Source organism: Fistularia commersonii, chromosome 19 (assembly GCF_037954325.1).
Source record: "Fistularia commersonii isolate RoL2024-O1a breed Wild chromosome 19, RoL_Fcom_v1.0, whole genome shotgun sequence".
In the NCBI taxonomy this organism is placed as follows: domain Eukaryota; kingdom Metazoa; phylum Chordata; class Actinopteri; order Syngnathiformes; family Fistulariidae; genus Fistularia; species Fistularia commersonii.
Genome location: NC_141302.1, coordinates 13,180,283 through 13,198,739, shown reverse-complemented (window position 1 = coordinate 13,198,739; position 18,457 = coordinate 13,180,283). Strand labels below are relative to the sequence as shown.

At 46.3% G+C, this 18,457-nt stretch overlaps 1 protein-coding gene across 4 annotated transcripts in view; it reads left to right on the top strand.

The window, feature by feature from the left end:
* The first annotated feature begins 2,109 nt into the window (after positions 1–2,109).
* Positions 2,110–18,457, top strand: part of LOC147223800 (ankyrin-2-like) — a 91,524-nt gene continuing 75,176 nt past the window's right edge. For 2 of the 4 annotated variants that reach the window (XM_086165536.1, XM_086165535.1), the window contains exon 1: positions 17,154–17,772. In XM_086165536.1, coding sequence (XP_086021662.1) covers positions 17,644–17,772 — 129 coding nt within the window. In that variant the 5' untranslated portion in view covers positions 17,154–17,643. Of the gene's footprint in view, positions 2,258–17,153; positions 17,773–18,457 lie in introns of those variants that run through there. The other 2 variants (XM_086165534.1, XM_086165530.1) reach the window with 2 other exon arrangements.

Below are 18,457 nucleotides of genomic sequence, written 5' to 3'. Positions count from 1 at the left end.
TGAGCCATGAATTCTGGGAATCAAAGAAAAGAAGTGTTGTGAAAGAGGAATGAGATGGTTCCAGAGACGTGTTGTAACTTCAAATAAAATGCCCCCGTGACCCATCTTTAATGGGTTTCCCTTCATATTGGCGTGTTTTGCATTCTTCAGACGCCACATTTTCGGTACTATCATAGTTTCCGAATCAAAGTTGTATGAAAGCCCCATTGTGCCTTCTTTTTTTTTTTTGCCTTTGGGGGCCGCTCCCTTCAAGGGTTGCCACGGCCAATCATCTGCCTCCACCCTCTCCGCCCGCATCCTCCTCTATCACACCAACTAACCACATAAGCTCCTTCCCTCCATGGGAGGCAGCTCCAACATCAGCATCCTTCTCCCCAGATGTTCACTATCCTTCCTCTACCTGGGCTGCTGACCATCTGTTCTTCAACACCTCCACCTTCTTCATCTCCAGCCCCTGTAGCCTCACTTATCCACTCCGGTTCCTGTCATTCTCACACATGTATTCTGTCTTACTGCTGCTAACCTTCATACCTCCACCTCTCTAGATGTTTCTTCACCTGCTCCCTGCTTTTACAACAGATCACAGTGTCATCTGCAAACATCATCATAATCAACGGAGATTCCTGTCTAACCTCGAGTGTTTAGCTTGTCCATCACCATAGTGAACAAGAGGAGGTTTATAGGTAATCCCTGGTGTAGTCCTACCTGTTTGGTGAACTGTTTGGTGATGTACAGCCGCGGGTCTGAGGTGAGCCCCGCCTCTTGGCCGACGCCAGCTGCGATCAGCTCTGAGTGCACAGATAAACGATTGAATGGGTGATATGAATATTTTCATCACTGGTGATGGGAAGCAGATTCAGCAAGCTGTGACTAAGAGCCTGTGGCCTGGGGCTGTCATTAAGAGACCGTGCGTGTGTGTGTGTGTGTGTGTGTGTGTGTGTTTGTGTGTGTGTGCATATGTGTTTGAGGGAAGGCCATTTGGATTTAAGATCTGGCTCGTTCCAGACAACAAAGACTGACAAGGCAGAGTGGATTCACTTGTGTGTGTGTGTGTGTGTGTGTGTGTGTGTGTGTGTGTGTGTGTGTAACCATGCTGAACTGATGTTTATTGAGTGAATGAATTGAGAATGAACACACACGCACACATGCTGGCTTGTATTTCACACTTAACTGGTGAAACACTTGGGTCTCAAATACCCTGATTCAACCAAACTATCAATCAAGTTATCTGCCACTTGATTGGTCAGTTGGTTGCCCAGGAAAATGAAAAAATGAAATGAAAATTGGAACTAGGTACTAATAAACCAAGAGACGCATCTAACTTGTCCTTTTCTTGCGATACAAAGGTGTGTTCTGGATGTCATTCGCTGTGTCATTCAGGGGTTTCCTCAGAACTTTGGTTTTGGACCAAGAAAACCAACTTCTGGGTTCTTTACTATCTTGTTAGCGGTCATCCACTGCTAGTTACACGCATGGACTTCTGCTACGCTGCTTGCGAACAAGTAGCCTCACACGTGCACTGTTTCTGGTTTCATTATTGGTTTTAGGAAAGAAAAAGGTACATGATATCTGATCCCTGCAACCCCAGGCGTTCTTTACAAAAGAACCAGAACTTCAACCACGCGCTAAAGCGAGTTGAATGCTTGGACAAGAAGCCGACGTGATTCAAAACGCAGGGTTTCGGAAGGGGTTTTGAAATAAGACCCGGTTGAACCCGACGCCGGTTTGTACCTTCCGATCCTGAGGCATGTCTAGTCTTCATGTGACCTTCGAACAATAACCAGGGCACTTGTTGACAAGAACGTCCCATCCTGCTACTGCTTAGATTGTATCAGATATAAGCTGTCCGCGGACAGTGGGTGTGCACATGGCGACTATTTTGGCACTTCAGCATGGGTTTTCTAGATAAATACTGGTGGCAGCTGCTGCCATAGCAACGCCATTGTGCTCCCACCCTCCCCTCCCCACTCCACTCTTCACTCAACCACTCCCCCCTCCCTCTGCCTGGCTCGCGCTCCACGCCGCCTCACAGTAAAGTGAGGACCAGAGAGGAGAGAGGTCGGCTTTTCTTAGTAGCTGCTGAGGAGGGGGAGAAGAAGACAAGAGCAGAGGAGGAAGGGAGTACACAAGGGGGGTTGATTTTTTTTTTCTGGGGGGGGGTGGGTTGAGGATGAGCGAGGACAACCACTCCCACTACCGGCTGGACCCCAGCGATCGGCTGAACGGCCTGGGGCAGAGGAGAAAGAGACCCAAGAAGGTAAATAACTAGGCGGCGGGACACATGGTAAACAGTGTGGATGGAACAGCGTGCGGTTTCTACACCCTCATCCCCAAACCCCAAGCAAGGGGGAGCAGGTGGAGATGAGGGAAGGGTCAGTGTGCTTCCCCCCCCCCCCCTATTAACTGTGAGCTCGGGTTGATAGATTTCTCAATTCCCCTTCATGCCCCCCTTACCTCCCCATGTTGTTGTTAACACCTCCCGGTAGTGAGTAGTAGGCGGGGGCTGCTCTCACATGCTGACAGGGTGGGTCCCCGCTCCCCCCCCAGCGCGCTCTTTGTGTGCCCGTGCACCGATGATAACCGTCACACCATTGCATAATTGTGGGCCATGCATGTTTGTATATAATTATACATCCATATATATTTACAAATAAATTTGATTTTATTTTATAATGACTAGCCATCAATCTCAGTCCATGTTGTAAATATGCTGTATATATATGTATGAATATGTATCGCTTATTTGTGTAAAAATCTGGCGCCAATCCCAGCATCATTTGTCAGAAGTATTATTATTGTTGTTGTTATTATTGTCGTTTTGTTGGTCAGCCTGCCATTATTTATGTATATGCATGTGTGTGTTTCTTCATATATAAATATAGGCTGTGCATTTACAGTATATTTTTGTTGTTGTGGGTGCGTGCGGCTTTTTATTTCCATTTTGTTAGTGTTGTACCTTTGTAATCTTTGCACTCTGTGTGCGTTTATGTGGATGTGTTTTCCTCATTTGATATTTTGCTCCATTAGACTGACCCTCCGGGGACAAATGAAGTGATTTGAATTTATACGAGGGCAGTGCTGAGGCTCGCACAACTGGAGCCGCTCGCTCGATTGCACCGCTGACTCTTTGTTTTTTTTTTTCCAACGTTGAGCTCACAAAGCTCAACGCTGGACTCACTAGCTTCATACATGTTTGATATAATGTCGGTCTTTTCCATGTAGAGAGAACTCCAGATCCAAGATGCATGTCATCGACTGATTGTTGCCTCCGACGTTATGTGTTAATTGACTAAAAATGGCAGCCGAGTGGCTCTTCCGCGATGTTAGAGCCTGGTGTCTCGGAATCGGAATACTCGCTGACGGCGCGCACATATGGATGGTTCCTGCCATGTTTCTGGGTCATCTGGGTCAAGGGTCATGATATGAAAACAGGAGTTTGTTTAGTTTGACGTAAACAGTTGATATAAGTCAGTCAAATGGCCAAAATACATATTTGACCGGTGACAGCATTGATGTGCGGCGCTACCTGAGCCAAAACAAGAGACGGAGATCCACCAGCGGCTCCACCTAGTGCCCCAGCGCTCTTCTTTTTCAGTGCGTCAGATGGCTTAAGGGCTTAAGAAGAATATAGATAGCGCTGAATCCACAAATGTGAATTGTTGATGGAAGCAGAAGCAAGGATTTGGCAGCTGGGGACATTTACAATCGATGGATGAATTATTGATATGCCCCCTCCAGCCCCCCCGGTTGGGATTCACACATGCACACCCCAGCTACGGGGGTCGATCCCTGCATGGTGCATGGCGATTGGAGTGTTTTTGGGGGGGAAATCTATGCAACTCCCTGTCATCTGTGCCTGGAGGATGCAATCTTCCTCAAGTGATCCTTTTCAGAGCGGCAAGCTGAGGGAAGGGTGGTGGGGGTGGAGAGGGCGGGGCTCTGAAAACAAACAACCCACCTGCATTCTGGAAAGGTCAAGGAAATTGTATCCTCCGGCTCATTTTCCTGCTCAGTCATTTCTGGAAATTGGAGTCTTTCTGGGGTGCAGTAAATATGACCAGTACTGTTAAATGTATATATCCCCTGAATTCACATCACCCGACTGTTGTTTCCATCAAAGGAAATATTTCTCTGTTCTTGGTCTTACTTCGGGATCCATGTGGTCCGGGCCCGACTAAAAACAGCATTCATGACTCATAGTTGATCAGTTATCCAATTTCCTCGAGCATGCTGTTGTCGTCCACCCACCTGGATGGCGCCCAAACTTCCTACAGCCACCAAGCCTTCCTTGAGAACAACTAGGAGAGGACAACTATCTGGTTTTAATGGAGGATAATCTTCACCGAAAGGTTGAATTCCCGGTTTATCTCCCACCGGGTGGCACTATTAACAGCTGCTGAGTTGAGCAATTTTCCAGAACCTGTGTTATTTCACATACTGCTACGAGTCTGCTCTTAAAGGTCAACCGAGGGGTGGGCTGGCTTCTGTGATATCCTCATGAATATCTGTGACTCAGCCCAGGTTGGCAAGTCAGGAGACACTAGAGGAAGTTCTGGCATCTTCCAAGCTCAAAAACCCCTGGGGGGAGGCACCGGACTGTACTAGCTTAAGATTAATTCAGGTTCAACTGTTGTACTATACTGTATATTCCAATTTACACCTACCGGGTTATACCCATTTATGTTTTAAAGCATTAGTAACATAAATCATTTATTCCTGGTACAACAACAATCTTGACTGCTATGGGTGGATTTCAGGCAAAAAACTCTCCCTCCATTTGAGAGGCACAATTCACTTTCCTGACAAGTGGCGGTAGCAGAGCCGCCATATACGCAGTGGACAGTAGCCTGGAGATGCTTTTCAGGCTCCTGACTGGAGCCTGAGGAGCTACTCTTGATCTCCATTGCTTTTGGCTCCGAACTTTGGTCCGAACAAGTTTGGTTTTCAGGAGCTCTTCTGAGCCCGTCACCTGTCTATGAACGGTATAACCCATGATGCCATTAGAGCATGTGTTCGCTACTACCGTTCTGATGGAGGTACAACTGACACTTAAAAGAACCTCCGTCGCTCCTCCTGGAGCACGAGTTCAACGACAGTGTTCTTGCTCACGTTTGCTCAATGGAAGTCTTGTCCATTCACTCGCAAGCTAACCTCATCCTGTCATGCTTTTTTCGCTTGGCTACATGTGAGTCTGAACCTTTCCACCTATGGTACCATGGGGCACCTTTGTGTTAGGATACATCTATGCAGTGCAGCTTTGGCTGACCCTTCATTAACTCTTTGAAGGACATTTATCTGCAGAGGCAGCATCACTCTTGAGTGCAAGGGAACTGCAGATACATTAGCTTTTGGCTATTAGGAGTTTAGGGGCTTTTACCTGTAAAGACCATCTTCATGCGCTCTCAAAAGGTCTGCGTGCATCAACTGGATATCTCCATAACATCTAAGCCATACAGCCGTCTCATTAAGATCTGGGTCTTCTGCCGGAAGCGCTTCTCACAACTGGCTATTAGCTTCTGCCTTGATGTGCAGGATCCTGGAGGGAGAAAACACGGATTCATTTAGTGCAGGTACGACAGTATTATTGCCAAGCCTGAAATTAGGGACTGATTGGGCCTCGGTTGTGGGGGAATGTTCTGAGCGTTATAATTGCAGGCAGATGGTTACTGTAATTGGGGCAGGGAATAAACAAAGGCGCTGCAAGAGAACACGTGGAGAAATATTTATCGTTCTCTTTCCCCCAGTGATGTTGAGGTTCACTGATTAAATTCACGCTGAACAACTGACTGCACAATCTGTGCATAAATCTGTAAAGCGTCACGGTTCTCCGGGTCGGAGCAGGTAGAGGACGAAGTGGACCGACTTCCTACAACTGCGCTGTCACCTCTGGTTCGTCCTGAAATGCCACTGATGGACCTTAAACAACAAAACTATGACTCTACTTGTTTGTGTCCCAAGAGGCCCCTCAAACATTTGCCATTTGCCAATGGATGATGGGGAGGGGAGGGATTAAATAAATAATCACAATCTGTATTTTTTCTTAAATTCTTGACTTTACTTCCCAGTAGTGTGACCATGCCAGCTTCCCTCCTTTTTGGATGGCAAACCTCAAGACAGATGGTCTGTCAGGGTGACATACATACGTCGCTATGGTGACCAAGAGACATGTAGCCAAAGAGGAAGACCTTATTGATATTGGCTCACACTTTTGCAACATTGTAAGACAACCACATTAGATTTGTGTCTGCAATGCGGTCTTAACAATTTAAAAATGTGTTGTTAAGCACAGACCCACTCTGGCCACTCAAGGTATTTATTCACAGGAAATAGACTGTAATTTGACTATACACAATAAGATAAGATAAGATAAGATAAGATAAGATAAGATAAGATAAGATAATACTTTATTGATCCCCATGGGGAAAATTCGTCCGTCACAGTAGTGCAACAATAACGATATGAAAAAAAATGTTATAAATAGAATAAGAAGAGACAATTAAAAGGACAAAGACAATAACAAACGTAGGAACAGATAACAGAATGACAAGAATAAAAATAAACAGGTTGAGAATGGAATGACAACAAAAATAAACAAAAAGATAGCAGAATGAACAAGGATAAAAATAGATAAAATTAACAACAACAAAGATGAAAATAGATAACAGAATGACAACAAGGATAAAGTTAGATAACAGAATGACAACACCAACACCAAGGATAAAATAGATGCAGAATGCAGAAATTATGCAAATGCAGAATGCAGAAAATAAAATGAAAATAAAATGCAGGGACAAAGCGGGCGACACCCATCTCCTCTGTGGGCAGTCAGGGAATAATAATTGATTGTTATTGATAAGTGGGGCGGTCCACTGGTGATCCCTGCAAACTGTGGGTTTGAGCTCTTGATCAGTAGCCCCAGATGGACTTCGGGCTTGATATTTCAGCCAATAGTTGTCTTATCTTCGTCAGTTTCAGATGACTCTGTTGCATCGGATTAACAAAGGGAGAAATGTGCCCAGTGTCTCAACACTGGTTGAGACAGAAGGCCGCCTGCATTGAGTTGGGATCAGTCCAAGGTTTCTGTTTGGCAAAAGACAGTGTTTCCTTGCCACTCTCTCCAAGCACTTGCTCCCTGGGGAACACTGGGTTTCTGTAGACCATCTTGAAGAGTGTTATCCAGACCCGCTCTGCATGGAAATTGTCATCAGACAACTGGGTTGCAATTTGGCACCATAGAAATAACATCTGACTTGACTTGATTTAACATACAGTACCTGTCTGTCCCCGATCAGAGTTCATCACAGTGAGTTTTTGGTAATTGAGAATCCCAAGTTACACACAAGGTGACAAAATATTTACCACTTCTCAGAATACAGCAAAGTATATTGAAATTATGTAAATACCCACATTAGTCCCATACCATGCTGTATGGCATCTCCCAACATATTTTTTTCACGTAGCCTCCGCGCAGCTTGGTTTTTACGGTATTCACATTTCTGATTGCATCCTCAGAGAACAATGAGACCTTGACCCAGACCTACAGATGCCAAATGCCAGTCTTATATATGATCACTCATGCACTCAAGCTCATATGTTATATTTATAGCACGTGGCTGACAAGAACACACTCCTGTGAGTCATGTGGTGGGGTGTCAGCCAGTGAACAGCGAGGTGGATGAAGCCCTGGTTTGATTTGATGATCCCCATTTAAACCATCATCATAACAGCAATAGAGTCACAGGATTGGTTGGATGCAGGAGACCTCCTCTCGTCAGTGTTGCGTATCCTTCTGCAAGGGGTACTTGAAGTAGATGGTAAACTCCTGGTGTCACTTTTTGGACACTTCGTCTTTCCATCGTTTCAATCAAAAGCTTGGAGTCCAGACAAAGGACCTCAGTGGACACATGGTTTCCAGGACTCTCCCTCCTTAAACTTCATTAGTTTTTTAACAACAGAGTCCATGTGGCATCCGCAGACTACAGGATGTCACATTTAAGTGGTGGTTAATATTTATCAATGCACAACCATGCTTATGTCTCCAGAATGTGGAATCTTCATGTTCTCTTTTGGCCTCAGCAGGTTTTCTTCAGCTGCTCCATCTTTTTTGAACTGTCCAAAAATGTGCTTCATATATATTACTTGAGGTCTCTATAAGTGTTCCTGTGATTTGGGCCACATATAGACTCCAACATGTAAACTTCAACTCAGCAAGCTCAAATTGAGAATAGTTTGTGTTCCTGATGCTGCAGTACAACCTTGACCGTGACCGGGATACAGAGTGAATATAGTAACTATGGAGTAATCCGGACTTTGGGAATGCACTGCAGGGCAGGTTGCTTTCTGCCTTGGTGTGCAGGCGTATCTGGGTTCAAAACCCAACAGAAAGTATCTTATTTATGAAATCGTATTTGCAACAGAAGCAAATGACTTCTTGGGGCTGGATTTTGTGGGCTGTATCTAAATGCTCTTACATCTTAATGTGCTTTATGGTAAGAAATAGGACCGAATAATCTGAGATTATCGAGGCCCAAAAAAAAAAAAAAAAAAAAAATCAACACATCATGACTTGAAAGCAGTAAGATGATAAACAACCCCACCCCCAACCCCGCCCTCAAATCTTCACTGTAATCTCTTGTTCACAACATGAAGGAAAGAATTATTGGAAATTATCCAACAAGCCTTTGAAAGGCTTGAATCCCTGGGTGGGCCTGGAAAGTCCAGTCATTTCCACGAGGTCTAGGTATGGGTATCCAGCTTAAGGTCCAGGTTCTAAATTCTAAGGCACAGCTCTCATGGAGATGATCTGGACGAGCTGGAATGGGCTCAAATAAATCTTAAAAGCAGTGCTTGGTAAATTGGCCTTTACGCTCAATGTAATGTTGCAAATAAAGCATCGATTTCCTGGAGAATCTATACATTTACCAATAAAAGGGTAAATACGTTACAGATTGTTGGACAGATATTGATTGGGATTGATATATAAGCGCCCCCATTGGGTTAGACCATCACATTCATGTCTAGGGTGAGTTCCATCAACCGTTTAGGGTCGGGGCCAAGCACATCAACGAGCTTAGCTTCGTGATCGTGGCTAAGACGCGCCTTCGGAATGCAAATGAAGCGTTTTAGGGTCACATGGTCAGTTAAGAATATCCTTCTCCGGCAAAAAAGCTGTTATTTCTGAATCTGAATCAATTTCAAGGGACAATTGGGGGGTGCATGAGTAGCATAAACATTCAAAGATCCACAATTTATAAATTAACTCTACATCTGTGTAATAAACTGTACATCTGTGTATGTATACAGATGGCTGAACCTCCAACATAGATATCTGTACAGCAATTTTCATAACGCAATGTCTCGGAACTTATTCTCTGATAGGCTCCGAAGACCGTCTAAAGCCTAAAAAGAGCTGCTTGTTGTTTTCCTGACTAATCACTAGCTGCTAATTTGCAATTTTTTGTGATCTTGAGTTCTTGAGTTTGCATTATTTGGCAGTCATGGTGTGCACCTTGTTAGTTTGAGCCAGAACATTGGCTAGAAGCTGGATGGAGCTTTCCTTTGTAACATTGCTGGGTTGGGCTTTTGGTCTCTGGTAATGCGGCGATTTCTAACTGTATAGCTACTGGAGTTGTATGTCTGGGAGAAGGTACGTACTCTCAAACCCAGCAGATGAATGGATGAAGCAGAGGCTATTCGTACCCGTCAGTTTGCACCGGGCTCTTGTCTGCCCTATTGGACCAGGACCAACTCCTTCACATTTCAATTAGCCACTGTTTCTTCTTGAAGAGGAATCGTATTGTGAGACAAGAACAGGAGTACTCGGGTGCCTCCTTGGCAAACTTTTATGCCCAGCCTGTGCTGTTTCCTGGGATACAGAATCAGTGTTTACAGTAGAACAAGAAGGGAAGTGAGGGCTGGTGAATGAGAGAGTGAAGAGCTTGCTCCTTTGTGATCTGGAGCCATATCCATTCACGTTGTATCTGGCTTACAGATGCACATGTTTCCTTTTGCTCCCTTCACCCACCGGGCGATGACTTTCCCATTGCAGTAGCTCGCGCCCCTGGCCATGACCTGCGGATTGAGGACCGACCTTTTACATCTGAGCTTGGCGCGTTTTGGCCCAGGATTGGTTAATGTTTGCTCTGGTGTGCCTTTAAGAAACGTTGAATGCAGTTTTAGGCCCAAAGAAGTGCTTTGATTTGACCCTATTACTTTGACTTGCTACCAATTCTAGCAAATACATATTTAAAACTTGATTATACAGGGCCATCAATTATCTAGGCGCATGATGTCTCTATGTGCTCTACTAAGGTCACTGGTCTGTTAAGGACATTTCATCTCTCTGCTGAGAAGCATCTTCTCTCCTCACGAGTCCTCGGACTTTGAATTTTTAACATTATTGCTGCTCCATTATGAACTTCTCGCTCTCGCCCCGGTGATGGGATCGATAGATTGCATGATGGGCCCTACGAATACCTAGAAATAGAAATCCACTGGAACCAGACGATTTTATTTAAATTTCAAAATAAAAGTGGGCACGTTCCTGCTTAACAAAGATAAAGCCCATCTTTATTGTCCTAATAAATCAGCTGCTCAAGAACCCTGGTCTTCATCAAACTTGGGCATGGTCAAAGGAGGCATCCAGTCTTGGTATGGCTGTGTTGTAGATATGCATAGCTAATAGCATTAGCTTTCATTTAGGGTTTGGAGCCTCAAGCAGTGCAATGAAGATCATTCGTTCCTACAGACCAGTTGTTTCTGTTCTGGATTTTAAGTTTACAGTGAGTCCCCGGTGTCTCACTGAGGTCAAGTACGGCCTGTTGGGCTACAAGGCTGGTGACAAACTGTTGGAAACCAGCTGCTCTGCCGCTCTGGTTGTCCCTTCAAAACAGGCATCTGTCTGATCGGCCTCAGAACAGGAAGTCTTTTCATTCAGACACTTCTATTCGCACAGCTGAAACTTGCCAGACTCCAAAAGCGCAACATCACTTTCTCTTCATTTGGCTAGCAGTAGTGAAATGAGACTTGGGACTGCAAGGACTGTAAGGATAATGCTAATTGCTAGCATCCTCATGATAAACAGGAACAACGTATCGCGCAAGTGGAGGCCATTTACCATTTTGACGTCTTTCAAGCCTTTCTTTTGAGGGCTCGCCTCTTGGGGGCCGTCGACCGTCGTGGGATTGAAGTCATCCGAAGTGTTTAAGGCCTTTTAACCCGACGAAAAGGCCACTCATATATGTGAGGGCAGCGCCGAGGACACGACAGTTCACCGAACAGCAAGTGGTTGGAGGACGGGTCGGAAGGGGGGGGTGCAAAAGGCCAGCTTGACTCTTTGGCAAAGAAAGGCCGCCTTGTTACGTAAGACCTTCCACTGTGCCTTCCCACCCCCTGATTCCCAGGAAAGAATGACAAGGCTGCTCTGTCATCGGCTGCCGTTCGGTCGCCAGACCAAAGTGTTTGGTTCGGGTTTCGACCTGACATTGGGGGTGAGCGCGCGGTTATGGAGTCTGTTCCTAAATCATTGGTAATTGGCTGGATTGACAGGGTCAGATGGGAGCCTGGGGTGTTTCACCGGGGCTCTGAAGGACAAGCCTTCATCTCCAATGGCTCCCTTGTTGAAACTCCCACGGTCCAAAACCATACTGGAGGTTCATTGGAAGCTGTAAAATTGTCCACTAATGAACGAGAGTATGTTTGTCTCCGTATGCGGCCCTGAGATGAACTGGCAAACGGGTCAAGGGACCCTGCATCCCTGAATGCAGGATAAGCTAGATAATGAATGAATACAGAAAACTAATGTCATAAACACAGTGATAATAATAGTGTTCAGCTGTCTTTCCTCCTGTAGTCAGATTACCTAACATGCTTTGTGTAGGTCAAAGTAGATGTTTCCACTGATGCGATGATGTCCATGCAGTCCATGCATGGTGGAGATCCGCGAGTATCTAAGCAGAACGTAGACAGACGTCACAGAAACACTCATGTGCAATAGGTAGAGTAATAATTCACATGCGGTTGTCACGGGAGCAGCCCAAGGGAGATGAGGTGGGTACGGAGGCCGTTACACTGCGTTTGAAGCTCCCTCACAGACTCCATCAACTGACGGACACACACACACACACACACACACACACACACACACTCAGCCCAGCCCCGGAGAGTCTTGGGTGCTTCCGATTGGGTAGGAGCCTTTAACGGTTGCTGCGCCTGCCTGGAAGAAAAGGGGAGATATGAATCCATGCATCGAGATGTGTGGGGTAATGAACCCTCGCACTGCCTCTCATCCAGCATTCAGCACCCCCCAACCCCTCGTGTCCTGGAGCGGTGGTGAATAATCTGTCTCACCCGCCCAACCCTCACTTCCTGCTCCACGCCGCTAGCTCCCCACCCCCGTTAGCCTCCATCCATTATTCAGTACCTCATGTGTGTACAAGAATCACCTGCATGTCCTTTTTTTTTAGTGCCACGTTTATGTATCGTTGGGGTGAGGGTCGGGGTGGTCGCGGTGGAGGTGGGATGGGTCAAAGGTCAACCTCGGTCTGAAGCCGCAATGACCCAGCTATCACCCAGCGTCAATATAAATAACCATTCTATAAACCTGTAAGAATGTACAACTGTGTCAAAATTTCTGAAATATTACGGCGCTGTAAAGGCCTGGAGTTCTGGAGATCCAATGTGTTTCTGCCGACCCTCACAAGAAGGTGCAAAGTTAGGGGCGTGGTCTGACGCTGAGTCTAAGACATTTTACAGTAATTATTGTGATGTGAATGTCGGTTAAATCCGCTTGAAGATACATAAACTTGGGGCGATCAACAGCAGCTCTGAGCCCGTCATGTGGCGGCAACACACACACACACACACACACACACACACACACACACACACACACACACACACACACACACACACACACACTTCAGAATGAGACCCATCCCTAATAATAAGGCACTTGAGCAAGGCACTAATTGGTGCTGCATTGATGTAAGTAATTGCTCAGCACTCAGATTAGCCATGCTAGCGATTAGCCTTTGTGCTAAGCATGCAATTACAAATTAATTACCCCTACGATTGATTAAAGAACTTTTCACACATGCACATACACAAACACACACACACACACACACACACACACACACACACACACACAAACACATCAACAACTGTAGTGAACGGGTGAATGATGACTTGTAGCTGTAGTAAAGTAAGCGAGGTGAATATCTGGAGGTGCGTGAGTTCAGGTGCACACACACACACACACACCTGCTCAATTGTTTCGCTACCTGTGTGTGTGTGTGTGTGTGTGTTGTGGCTCGCCTGCCACCCTTTGTCTTCTCGCTGCAACAATCCCTCTCCAGGTCAGCTGGAAAGACTCCTATTTTTGTACACGTAATCCCCTCTAAGAAAATACACACTCCTCTCTTCAGTCACGTCCATGTGTGTGTGTGTGTGTGTGTGTGTGTGTGCGCGCATGTCGGCCACAGCTTTTTAATACCTCCAGCACGTTACACACTAATCCACTTGCAGTCAGCAAGACTGTCCTGGACTAGCTCCTCTCCTCCCTTTCCCCTATCTTCATCTCTCTCTCTTCAACACACACACTTCTTGGCACGGACACCAACAGTCACACACACACTTTGGATGTATTTCCCAGCAGGGTGTTGAGAACTTCGGGTTCGTCTCAGAGCGCAGGCATGGTGGTGGGAGCCGCAGGCCAGGTAAGAGCTGAGTAGGTTGCCGATGACAACCACTCCCCCACTCCTTTGCTAGCTTAATCAGCGCTAACTTTCATTTCTCGATGACACTTCGGCCCTGTCCAATCAAATCGCCGGACACGTGCGTTGGTTGTCGGTCATCTCGTCTTGGTTCTCCTCACGTTCTCGTCTCCGGGAGCCTACGGTTCCTCCGACCTCACGGTAGACGAGGTTCCTGGTTCCGTAGCAGGTGTCTTGCAGGTTTCCACACGTCCTCCAAGTTTTCCGTTTTCTTCTTGAAGACCCGGAATTGTTTATAGGTGTGAATGAGAAGGTGAACGGGCAGATGTGTCTGCGGGTTTACTTGGCTCTGTGATTGACAGCTGGGGGGGCGGGGCTCCAGATCATGCTATGGAGAGAATCAATAAATGGATGAATGAATGGATTTAAAAAAAATATATATTCCCTTTTGGCTTTTCCAAACAAATCTCCAGATTGAAAGTCACCTGAGTAAATTGATGGTGGGATTAATGAGTTTCTAAGGGGTTCTTGGTCTCTAGATTAGATAATAAGACAAGACAATAATACTTTATTGATCTCCATAGAACAAAACAATAACAAGAAATATAATTCTAAATACAAATAAAAGAGAAACTTAAGAAGACGAAGACAACAACAAGGATAAAAATAGATAACAAAAGGACATTAACAATGATAAAAATGGTTGATTCTACGTTCACAACAAATGTGTCACTTGTCACAGCTTGAAATTCCTGCAGATGCAACCATCAATGATTTTGAAAAAAAAAAAATGCAACTGGGCTGTTATTACCATTTTATTACATTGCTGTTACATCTGTTGTTTAAGGAAGCGCACCATTTTTGAACATGGCTTTTTCTAAAATATATGAGGAGAAAGAATTACGGATTATTAGTGGAATTCCTTTTTAGCTAAATGCCACAAGAGTTTCTACTGCTGCACTGTAATTACGGTAATGACCCCTACCCTCATAACAAGGAGGCGTCATCTCAAACTGGATTATAATCTGAGTCTCATTAGCCAAACAGACCTCTAAGTCCAGTTAAGCAGGTTTTTTTTTTCTTCTAAGGAACTGACTTCAAGTGGTCCTGAAAGGGTGTCATAAGCCAGTATTACTGGGATCTGCATCACAGAAAATACCTGCACAGGTGCTAAAAGTGCAGCGCTAGCAATTACTATTTACTGTATTTTCTGGTTGTCGCTCTTAGTAGCAGAAGTAGCGGTACTTTGGAGCAGTACGCACATGTAGGATGTACTAACATGGTAATAATATTCAGGAATTCAAGACTTTTATTGTTTTTACACAGAGTGCAATGAAATTTAGACATAACAGCTCTCAGGTTTAGTGTAATCAAAAACAGACTGCCTTAAAAGGCAAGACACAACACAACAGTACAATAGCAATATCTTTGAGTTGGAGATATAAGACAGAAAAAGTATTAGACCAAAAAAAAAAAAAATCTTGAAGAATAAATAGATAAATATGTAAAAAGAAAAAAAATAGAAAAATTGTGGAAAAAAATGTTTATTGCACTGTACTGTATGTGAGGTTCAAGTGTTCAGTTCGTGTGATGACTGCTCCGGGATAAAAACTGTTTTACTGTGTGTATGTGTGTGTGTGTGAGTGCGGTGTATGTGTGTGTGTGTGTGCGGCGAAAGGTGTTTGTTGAAATCCAATTTCTTGTACAACGAATGTCACGTCAGAGGGGGAAACTAGGGCACGGCGAGTGTGCGAGTGTGTGTGTGTGTGTGTGAGGATGAATAATAGTGGAAGCTGGAATGATGATGTCATTAAGACCTCAGGGGAAATCTGTGTGTGTGTGTGTGTGTGTGTTATGGGGTGGGGCGCCGATAATTGACTAGCCTCGCCCACCCTCTCTCTCTCTCTCTTTCTCCAGTGGTCGCTTGCCCTTTTGTTAAGGCTAAGAATAGAAACACACACACACACACACACACACATACACACACAGGCACTTTGTATGTGCATGTTAGTGTGTGAGCTCATTTGTAGGAATATGTTGCTGTAATGAAACCTGAGGGATTTGGCGAAGCAACACACAGACACACGATGCAAGGCTTTCTTCTAGCTTCTCCTGTTTCGCCGTTGCCGCTGACCACACCCCACTGCTTTGTTGCTAGGCGACGCTGCACCGGGAGTGTTTCTGTGCCGAGGCGGCGGCGGCTGTGAGGAGGGCCCAGGGTTCGGTCACAGGTTGTAGGAGAACCGTGTGAAGGTTCTCCTGAAATCCGTCTTTTCGGGGTTCTTCGTTCAATCTGCAGATGTAGATGTTCAGATGAACTCAAAGCTATCAGCAGTCGGAGGAACATTTTGAAAGATGGAGGTATGAAGGTTAGCTGGAGAAGATGGAGATGAGACACTGAGGAGAAGCCAGGAGGCAGCAGAGGAGAGGATGAGGAGATTCCTCTTTAGAAGTGAGGAGGATGGAGAGGATCAGGAATGGGTTCATCAGACGGACAGCACATGTTAGATGTTTGGAGATCTAATAGAGGTGGGATGGTGGTGAAGATCCGAGAAGAAGGATGCTGAGGTTGGAGGAGGTCATGAGGAAGACCAGAGAGGAGGTTCATGGATGGAGTGAGAGGGTGAATATTTCTATGCCTCCATATATGGCCCTGGGATTGTTCCAGTACATTTAAAAGGTGATTTATAGGCTTAAAAAAAGTTATTATTTTTATTTTATAACAATAAAATAAGCTTTTCGGGCTTATTTTTGTCCGAAAAATAATATTTCAGTTTCATATTTCATATTTCTGTTTCATCATCCACCTGAGCGATCACTCCTCGGAGGTCACAGTAAGCACGGTGTGTTTTGCGCGACTGTGTGTTATCAATGTAATACCCATACAGGCCAGTAGATCGTGCCACTACATCAGAAAAACAAAAAGGGTGAGGTTCGTGAAAATCAGCGCCTCCAACTACAAGGACTTCATTATTGTTGATGAAAATGCACGTCGTGCAATGGAGATAACGGATGAACGCCGCACCGTCTGGCCTCGTCCCAGACGTGTGATGAAGCCATCACAACCTTCGGACAATGCTGTCTTTCAGCACCATGGAGAGGGATCGTCCTGTCGCTGAGGTCCAAATCACCCTTAAAAATGCGTCTGTCCTCAGAACATCTCATCATGAAATATGCGGGAAATATTCACAACGTGCTGAAACAGACGCACGAGTTTTGTTGTCGTTTCGCCGTGCGTATGTGTCACCGAGTTCGACATGGAGCCGCGACGCCTCCCAGCCGCCGAAGTGAGCCGTACCATCTCGGACTTTCTCAAGGGGAGCCCGTCTTTAGTGTTGATTCTGGAGTCTGCTCTCCATCCCCCCCCCCTCTGGCTTTTGCAAGAGTGGTACGTTCCAAAGGACACTCGCAGATGCTTCCTTGTCTGATATCCCCTCCCTTTTTTTTTTTTTATCCCTCCCGCTCCTCCCTGACCTCACCATGGTCCTTAATCCCGGTGACTAGCAGTGCCCCTAACCCTGCGTGATGACAGCAGAGGCACATACTTAGCCGTAGCTACCGCCGCTGTGTCCTGTATCCTGATTGCCGACGGGAGGGGAGGAGCCCCCCTCCCTACCTCTCAGCCTCTCTCCACCATCCGATTGGTCTTCCGGGCGTACCTCCAGTACCGTGTACTCGCCCGCCCCCTTCTTCTCCTTGCCACTGTCTAGGATGCGGCGGATCGGGCAACAGGGGAGGGAGGCTCTCGGCACACTGTCAGCCTCTCTGCATGGGTGAGGAGGTGGGCTGAAGGGGACGGAAGGGAAATCCTCCTATCCCGGTTCCGCCGGCTCTACGTCGCTCTTTGGCAAAACAGAGGGTCGCTTTTGTGTCCACCTGACAACCTCACCGTCCTCTTCCTTCGAGTGAACGCGGCAAGGGGGACACCATGGCTCACGCCGCAGCTCATATCAAAAAGGCCAGGTCCGAGATGGATCAGCCTCCGGACCTGAAGGCTCTGGAGAAAGCCAAGGAGAGACGGCGGCGTTCCCGGGAGAGGGCGGAACGCAAGCGCAAGGTACAGGGGGAGCTTCACCGATGTCATCGTCTTCTTACTTACCATGACCCAACTCTTTTATTTTGCTTTTAACTCCATCCAGCATCCACCCATCCGCCCATTCCACGGTCAACAAACGTCAGAATCCATCGTCTCGTCTGCATCCGAGCCCCCGCCGTCCTGCTCAGGTTGTCCTGCACCTGACTTCTGTTTTAGCGGGCTGATCCGGAGATCAGGCGGTTTCACCTTCAGGACAAACACCGTCCCCGCCGAGGTGTCACCTCACATAATACCGCCCCATTGTCACCCCCATCCTCATCACGTCATCCGCATTCTGTCAGCGAGCACCCAGAAGCTCCTCCCGTCCGTGTTCCCATTTTTAAACTCTCTCCGGTGGGCACTCCGCTCACGCGCTCGCCACTGGGATACCCGCAAATAGCCGTGTGTGGGGTACCTACGCAGATATGCTCTCCGCTCTTTGCTGCATTGCTGGGCCGAGCCGTGGCCAGACGGGCACGAAGAAGTGCTGCTGCAGTGGCTCAGTTGATTGCGGAGCTTCGTCTCCAGGTGCTCATTTGTGTTTAAGCCGGTACGTCGTGACGGCAATCCGGTGGCATCTTTTTACCCCTTCAGTACTCGAGTACTCTCCATGTCAGCGGGTACCTGCGTGGATTGAATGCACAAACAGCTACAGTGGTGCCTTAAG